This window comes from Haliotis rufescens, unplaced genomic scaffold (assembly GCF_023055435.1).
Source record: "Haliotis rufescens isolate VD_foot unplaced genomic scaffold, xgHalRufe1.0.p SCAF_8, whole genome shotgun sequence".
NCBI classification, from domain to species: Eukaryota; Metazoa; Mollusca; class Gastropoda; order Lepetellida; family Haliotidae; genus Haliotis; species Haliotis rufescens.
This window is the reverse complement of record NW_025964372.1, coordinates 24,030,119-24,039,203: the sequence shown is the minus strand read 5'-3', so window position 1 is coordinate 24,039,203 and position 9,085 is coordinate 24,030,119. Positions and strand designations below refer to the sequence as shown.

General features: G+C 38.3%; 1 protein-coding gene and 1 long non-coding RNA gene across 2 annotated transcripts; both read right to left on the bottom strand.

Moving 5' to 3' along the window:
• Positions 1-1,354: 1,354 nt before the first annotated feature.
• On the bottom strand, positions 1,355-1,757 carry LOC125376949. Its single transcript, XR_007219418.1, has 2 exons — positions 1,668-1,757; positions 1,355-1,451 (listed from the first exon to the last, which is right to left on the bottom strand). It is a non-coding gene; the product is annotated as an uncharacterized LOC125376949 (long non-coding RNA).
• An 11-nt stretch (positions 1,758-1,768) lies between these two features.
• Positions 1,769-5,633, bottom strand: LOC124139341 (galactose-specific lectin nattectin-like; the record flags this gene model as incomplete). The annotated part of the gene is made up of 4 exons (XM_046506345.2): positions 5,556-5,633; positions 4,673-4,758; positions 3,650-3,740; positions 1,769-1,893 (listed from the first exon to the last, which is right to left on the bottom strand). Coding segments are annotated over exons 1-4 (351 nt in total), but the record flags the coding sequence as incomplete, so codon positions are not given.
• Between the last annotated feature and the right edge of the window lie 3,452 nt (positions 5,634-9,085).

The window sequence follows — 9,085 nt, the reverse complement described above, 5'->3', positions numbered from 1 at the left end:
TATGTATTTTCTATGTTGCTTTTTTATACATCCACAAATAATGAGAACTACATTGTAAACCTCTCTCTGGAGATATACAATAAGACTACTGAAGGGCATATCTGAAAAATGGGACTAATCGACTAAATACTGTCCGTTACAGGCATTCCAATAATTATACTTTGTATAGTTTAAAAGTCAAATAATGGCAAATTGTGTATCTCTCTACATTTGGAATTCATTATAACTTCTGCAATAAAACCTTAACATCAGATAGTGAAGTAAACGAATATGATCTATACTGTGATAAATGAATTATTAATTTCGTATTATGAATTAAATAAACTGAAATATGATAGTAAAAACATTTTTTTTTAATATGTTCGTGTGAGTAGTTAACGAGAGATCTAGGCAACTCACTAAGGTAACCATTTGTGAAAAATCAAATATTCAAAGTTTAGGGGTTTGAACATGAACATTGAATGACATACAAGAAAGCAACGCAATAATTAACTTATGAATCAAATTATGTTATAAATATAACAAAATATATAGACAATATAAGTTTAATTTCTCATTGTTGGAAGGTATTTAATGATAGTTTTTGTTTGATTGTTTGTTGAATGATATGTCCATACACGCCAATTAAATTGGTTAGACTGCATATGGTTCAATGATGAGTTCTTTTACAAGTCCATATTCAAAGACATGTATTTGATATTCATAATAACTCCACAAAAGCTACACAATGACGACAAAACGGTACCAGCACCACAGATACCAATAATACATTTTTGAACATGAGATACATACAATAATATACATCTACGTTGTATACTGACACCGTGTGTGTCCATGTACCATTATATGCAGCTACGTTTTATACTGACACCGTGTGTGTCCATGTACCATTATATACAGCTGCGTTGTGTACTGACACCATGTGTTTCCAGGTACCATTATATACAGCTACGTTGTGTACTGACGCCCTTTGTGTCCATGTACCATAATGTGCAGCTGCGTTGAATACTGACACCATGTGTCCACAATCATTATATACAGCTACTTTGTATACTGACACCGCGTGTCCAAAACTGACTACGCTTGTGTCAATGTACCATTATATGCAGCTACGTTGGATACTTACACCGTGTGTGTCCATGTACGATCATATTCAGTTACGTTGTATACTGACACTGCGTGTGTCCATGTACCATGACATGCCCATGTACCATTACATACAGCTACGTTGTATACTGACAACGTGTGATTACATACAGCTAGTAGAATCCATCCAGGTTCACTGTTACAACATCTGAGTGAAAATGCGGTCTCTTATCTATATCGGATGTCAATTGTCTCTCAAAAGAATCAATTTGCCAGGTTTTACACTTTAATATGAGAACATTTTATGTCCCGCCTGTTGAATATATCACCATGGTGATTATCCAACAAGGCCTCCGTCAGTAATCCTGAAAAGTAAAGGAATGCTATGCAATAATCTAACACAGTGAAATGAAGTCTTGCAATTGGTAATGTTTGTAGCCGTGAACAATTATAGAATATAAATGAAGGTTACGATGTTTAAAAGGCAGTCGAGGAACCAATTGATTGCATCGCTTCATGATAACAGTATAGTTTACTTGAGCACCAAACTCATTACGGGTAATATCAGCAATAAAACATACTGTTTTTCGCAGATGAACCTTTCTTGTATGTGGCACGGTAGATCACCCCATTTGTAGTTGTAATCGGGCCAAATGACCATACAGTCTCCACAGGTTGCACAACCATCAGGCTGGCCGGGTTCCCAGTTTGTGTATGTCACACGTTCTCCACTCGGGGACCATTTCCATATTCCCTCTATCTCGATGTCATTGCCACCTATCCATGTCTTCATATCAGCACCAATATCTGCATGTGCATTAAAAATTAACCGAATGTGTACTATCATGTTGAAATAATTTATTATAACTGTTTGCACAAATGAAATTGCACTTGATCTAATACATGGGAAGTGTCATAACAACGTAAAATAAACTCAGCAAAAATAGAAACGCAAACGTATTTTTAAATGTATATTTGATGTCTCATATACATATTAAGCAGATGGTAATCGATTGTTCAAAATTCGCACTCATCATTGTCATTGACCCAGGTTCCAATATAGAACAGTAGATTTTCAAGGTGAAGGTCATCTCTTCTCAATATCTTGTTTGGCCACCATTAAAGTCCTAAACTGGCTGGCATCGTCGTCCGATCCCATGGAAGAAATCAGATCCCGAATTGTGGCCTGGGGAATGACTGCAGTGCTTGTGCCAACTGTTGGAGTGGCACACTGTTCTGTGGTTGTTGCTGACGTGCTCGCAGTCGTTGATACAGTGCATCCCCCACATGTTAGTTTTATCTTGAGACCCGGAGGGCCATGGCAGGATCTGGATGTTGTGTTTCCTGAGTGAGTGAGTATGGTTTTACGCCGCTTTTAGCAATATTCCAGCAATATCACGGCGGGGGACACCAGAAATGGGCTTCACACACTATACCCATGTCGGGAATCGAACCCGGGTCTTAGGCGTGAAGAGCGGATGCTTTAACCACTAGGCTACCCGACCGCCCCTGTGATTCCTGTTGTCAGTCTTGCCGTGTGAGGACGGGCGTTGGATAACGGGAAGGACGGGTGGCGAAAAATCTCATCCGTGTAACGTTGTGCCGTTAAATTCCCCAGCACTTGTACCAAGTCTGTTCTACACGTCTAAAAGATGGCTGCCCACATCATCACACTACCACCACCAAATCTGTCCACTTCCTGTATGCAGATCTTGCAGAACGTTCCGAGACGTATGTAAACACGACGTCTACCATCCGCACGGCGAAGCATAAAACGTTACTCGTTACTCTGCCAAACTTGTCTCAATCGCAGATGCGGCCATGTTCTGTGACATTGACACCATTGACGTCAAGGCCGACGATGCAGGTCCGTCAAAATGACACCTCGAACTGGTCGTCTAGCGACTTCAGCTCCGTAAAACGGTTCCCAAATGTCAGGGCTGATATCCTACGCAATCCTGGCATTGTCGTAGCTGTAGAGGTGGCCGAGGTGATTCGAGTGACGTAGTGGTATGAATCTGTCCTGTGCTCTAGTAGAGATACTTGGTCGACCGGATCTGGGAAGGTCACTTGTTGTTCCGTATGTCCGATAACGGTTCCACTTTCTTGTAATTGTGCTTGGTGCTTCGTGGAAAAACCTGGCTACGACCAAAATGATTCTCGGTAGGCTGATGACGTTGAAGCGTGAGGATTAAGTTAGTGGTGGCATTTTTTAGCTGTTGTCTTGCTGTAAGATTAGGATGGCATGCAAATGAAACCCAACGTTTTCATAGCTAACAAGTGATGATGCACGTGCATGTCATGTTGGTGTGTTTCAGCGCCAGGCACTCACGTGGTTGTGTTTTTGCGAGTTTTCCATCTGGGCATTAAATTTCTGCAGTACCTCATTCTTTCCAAATAAATCAATCCCAATATATGCAGAAATAATCAATTCATTTTCGGTATTAATTTTGTATTGACATCGACAACACTCTGTAAGATATTTACGACTTTACTAATTTTGCGTTTCGTTTTGTGCAGAGTATATATAGTTTGCATTCATCATGTGCACTTTAAGTATTACCGCCAAACACCTTCAGATAACCAGTTATGAATGCATTTTCTTCGACAGTCTCGATAGCTGCTAAAGCCGCTCCCATCGACACACATTGTTGCTGAAAAACGTCAAGATATTTAAACATTTACCACCAGTGTCACTGGGTTGATATTGTGCATATGTAAAACTTTGATATTCAGTATGAATACAAATATACAATTGTGTAACACTAGTCGCCAACAAAATGTTTCATGTCAGTTTTCCTTGACGGCACACCTGATAAGAAAATGCAAGCCACAATATGAGTTATCACTATGACCACCATAAGGGGACGTGCTGTATTACGTTTGTTATTAATAAATAATTGCTTTTCCATGTTAACATTTTTTCGTTAGCCACAATGTTCATTTTGCTGAAGCATCACAATAATGGTCCATGTATGTCGCACAAACGTGAATAAGTGATTTCATGTACCTGCTTATTTAAAACATTTTCACTATATATAGCAGACGTTATGTTATTAAAAATGTTATTTGTATTTTGTTCCTTTATATTTCAAGGCCTGATCAATGCCTTTACAGCTGACATTGAATGGGATTTAAGTGGCAGTCCTCTTTGGTGGATTTGTAGAATGTTTACCTCTGTAAATGGTGGTGAAATGGTGTTTTACGTCGCGTTCAAGATTACTGCACTTATAAAGCGACGTGACCAATAAAATGAAAATTATGTAAGTATGTGAGGTTCCTTCTTAGATATACAAAGGATGTCATGTCAAAATTGTTTTCGCTTGAAAAATTTGAAACCGTGAAAAGGAAATTAGCTTTGTTTGTTATTTGCTTCTTCACACGTTCCAACGTTTAGTTCTTTAAACCAAAATCTATGAACATGTTAGGAAGCAATATTATAGCAATGGTACAATGTTTAGGTAAAAATTCCGGTTCATGATACATATATGTCTGTCTTAAAAACTGATGAATTACATAAATATTTACATAAATATTTTTATTTTTTGTGTATTACAACCTTTATGGATATCATACATATACTTACCGATGCCTCCATCCATGTCTCCGGGGTACCAATAAACATGTAGCAGGAATTACCGTACCGGATCCATGCATCTGGACAGCGATCGCCTGGGAATTAAGCGTATCCGGTATCTATGGTGACCAATATAAATCTAACATATGTCTGAAAGCTTCTTGTAAAATATTCAAGAGGAAAAAACAACAACTACACAATTCTATGGAAATGGAAATCTTAGTTTATGCTCATTGTATGTATCAAATCAAATTAAATCATGTCTCCGATATTGATACTACGCTGGTGTGGCGTAACTGTCGTTCTTTTATACTTATATTGTGATAGAAATCCTTATATTCTATAAAATGTGGTGACCATCTTCAGAGGTTCAGGATAATTTGATTCAAAGAACGTCGTACAGATCTTGCTCAAAAGTTGTGTGTTTGTTACACTAATGAAGGCCTCAGTAAAACTTTCGAAGTGTTTCATAGGAGACATGCTGATGGCATTCCAAAATAATGTCCGATCAAATTCCCTTTGTTGACTTCAATTTGTTCAGCTGCACTTACATGTTTTTTATGACGGGTGCCGCCGGTGGAGCAGGATAAAGGCATGCTAACCTTTTCGCGAATACCTGCTATCATCACTTTTTGATAGTACTTCACAAACACATGCTTATGAGTGAGTGATTTGGGTTGATCACCACATTGAACAGTATTCCAGTTAAATCACGGTATTATTTATGTTTATGCTTATGAGTGAGTGAGTGACCGGGTGAGTGAGCGAGACGAGTTACACATGTTCATGATGCAGTCGGAATTGTACAATGGACACTGCTTTAGCAAAGAATACCCATTGTACAGATAAAAATCAAATTCGGATGAATATTGACGATATTCTACGTTTGTACCTTCAATATGTACTATCTGAAGTAGTAGCAGAAAAATAAACACCAACATCCTGTTAATTCGACAAACACATCCACCAACGAAATATTGTCCTTATCTTACTTCAGTGTGACGTCATTGCATGTAACATAACAGCTGTTCTTATTGACCAAACTTTTATCGCATATTACGTTTCTTTTGTGTAAATTAATGTAGCTGTCTATCTGCACCTACAACAGTACTGTCTCAGATCACGGTGTTCTTAATAATACAGCTTTAATTCCATTCTTTCTTATCAAAGTGTTACGAAAACACAAACGTGCAGTAATTATGTATACAAGCCTCACTATCGAACATGAATTTGCTAAATACTTTTTTTATATTACGTTAATAATAATGATAATAATATACTGAACCGCAAAATAAACGTCACCATTGATAAATATACGAGAAACCTTATTTGTCCAAACTCTGTAAACATACGTTGAGAGATACTGAAAAGATGAAACTAGGCAAAACTGATCATCAAGGTTGAAGTGTCAACTGTTCTTAAAGTGAAACACAACACTATCACTGCAAACACGAAAACGTCGTTTTTATCCGTATATGGTCATTGGACGGAAAAACGACAGAAAAGCATGCATTCCATGCAAAAGTTGACTTTTATAAAATGCAAGCCCCATGCATTTCACTACCCAAGAATGGGTATGAAAACATGTGCGTTAACGGGATTCCATATGTATTGTTTAGCACCTTGCTGACAACAACAACTCAGAAAAACAACAAAGTGACACTGCAAACACGAGAACGTCGTTTTTTTCCGTATATGTTCATTGGACGGAACAAACGACGTTATTTGGACGTTTTCAAACCATCGTTTTTCCGTCCAAATAACGTCGTTATTTGACATCGGAATTTACTGGGAGATAACGATAGCGTTAAGCTCCTCCCTTTCTTGATTGACATTGTCAATCAAGCAACAGCGTCTACCGGTATTTCTACTTCTCAGATTTCATTGGTCAGTCCCCGCGTGTTAGATTACAGGCCCGCGTTTGACGCTGCACTCGAAGCGCTTAGCGGAAGTACTGAAATCAATCGTTCTGCGCATGCGGATTACTTAATGCCTTGACCAAATTTTCCGTTCTGTGCATGCGCAATTTCGCGAATTGTTTCCTAGATTTAATGTCACCACTATTTGACAATGGTTCATAAACACAGTCACGTGAAGGTTCGGAATCGTAACGAGTAACTCCATTTAAATTGAAGAGGATCCCCAGTGATATGGGAGATTCCAAGATGAAACTATTCTATGGCTATCTAGGCTGCCACCCAAACCGATCTAAACGGGACCCGATAGCTTATTGTATGCTATATAGTCATATGGAAGTGGACAAGAACTATACATTGTATTCCGGCCGATTGTTCTTGCATTTACTTATAAGTCAGGAAAATGGACTTAAAAGGGGAGTTGTTGAATGTAATTATTTTAATTATTAAATGTTCCCTTTACACTAATCTGGACGAACTTCTCATTGTTCTGTTTATGTCATCCTATATACTATTAGTATGTTACCGTTCTAAAGTCAACCTGTCACATAACATTATATTGTTCATAGTATCAAAGTTTAATCAACAATATCAAGAGCAGCGATTTAAACCACTGAAACATCCAAACACAAGGCTGTTATCAAGCGCTAGTGCAGACGTGATGCATCGTAAAAACTGTATCGTGATGTCTTCAGAAATTCAATTATACTGCGAGATAGTACGGCTAACGCTGACTCACCGGTGGAACAAAGACAATATCGCTAATACAGATATAACGTATACTAAAGAAAAACGATCATTATTTTTGCAGTGACGATATAACACGTATACACGTTTATTGTTAACTTTCATCAGTTTTGCTCTTCATTTTAATAACTTTGTTTTCACATATATATGTAGCAATATCCGACAAGCATGTCATACATAATTATGGGGCAGTTTTCAATCTTGTACTGACTTACTCTGGTGTTAATGAGCGAAGTTTATTGGCTTGTGTGTAAAACCCCGTTTTTCTGGTAATCCTATTATTACTTAGTTTATTTCTATCTAATGACACCCTGTTCTCTGGATCATGGCCCTTGACTATCCATAACAATTAAGATGAACATTCAGTTCAAGTAAATGAATGAGTTTGTTTTGACGCTACATTTAGTCAAAAAACCAATGCAGTGAGGTTTGATAATACACTTCTACCAGGTCGAACATCGTGGATCCTCATTTTCTGCCTGAAGAGAATCATAGTTCATATGCTAATCCATCTGCGAATACCCTCCCACTCAAGATGACCTTACTTGTTGCTAAATCTATCATCTATCCCCCCAATCTCACCCCCCCCCCCCCCCCCCCCAACACGCCCCAACGCCCCCACACGCACGCACGCACGCACGCACGCACACACGCACACACGCACGCACACACACACACACACACACACACACACAACTGACCTAAATAACATGGACAGGAAATACTGCTGATAGACTCTGGTCAACTCAGCCGCGCCACCGCAGAATGTTCGTCCAACTCTACAGGGGGCATTCTCAGTGGCTTCAAACGCGCTGAAATGTTTTCGCCTTGCTTCCAAGATGGTGGACAAGTGAAATCGTATGAAATTTGGCTATTTTAGGTCCTATCTCTTTTTTGATTACCCAATAAAGTCAATTCATAGTTACACGGTTGTGAAGAAGCTTACAACTTTATAAGACTTATTCATCTCATTCCAAAAAAGCTACTCGCGCTCACATAAAGTTGTAGTTATTATGTCCCTGTTTTATTTCTTTAAAAATATATTTATTACTGTAACGTTAAAACATGTATCTAAATAGAAAATTAGAAGAATTAAAAATATACACTTGCGACATTTTTTGTAATTTTTTTTCGTTTGGATAGGGAGAAGTAGTGACTAGTATCTGATGGGTTTTCCCTTGCGCCGAGGCCTTTCTGCAATGCTACAATCCCACATGAAATAAGCCAAGATGATCAACAGGGGCTCCTTTTAAATTCAAATATAGTTTCGCGTTTTAATCAAAATAATATATTTTCAGAGACTAAGCGTTAGTCTAGCCGTGAAGTACAACTATCCAAACGATCCCATGCATGTCTATATATCTTCAGCCAGACTCTCCATGTTCCTATCGATATGTGTCAAAAGACAAATGCATTAAATATTACATCACAGGTGAATAGGTTGTATGCGCATGTCTGCGTCGATCCTACAATATCCTTTAGCGCAAAATACATATATACCGATGAATTAACGTAGTAATACTACGCAAATATATGCCCAGATGTATACATCAGTATCATCTCATGATCCTTATTCGTGCTTTAAGCTATTTTTCGACAGGAGATTATGGGGCGTTACATCACACCAGAAAGCAAGGTCCAAATTCAAGTCATAATTGCATGGTCCGTCTTGTGTGTTGGAAACAAATATCGCAATATGGCTGAATATATGCTAAACGTGGTATTAACCCGATTACTCACATAATTATTCTATTTTCTT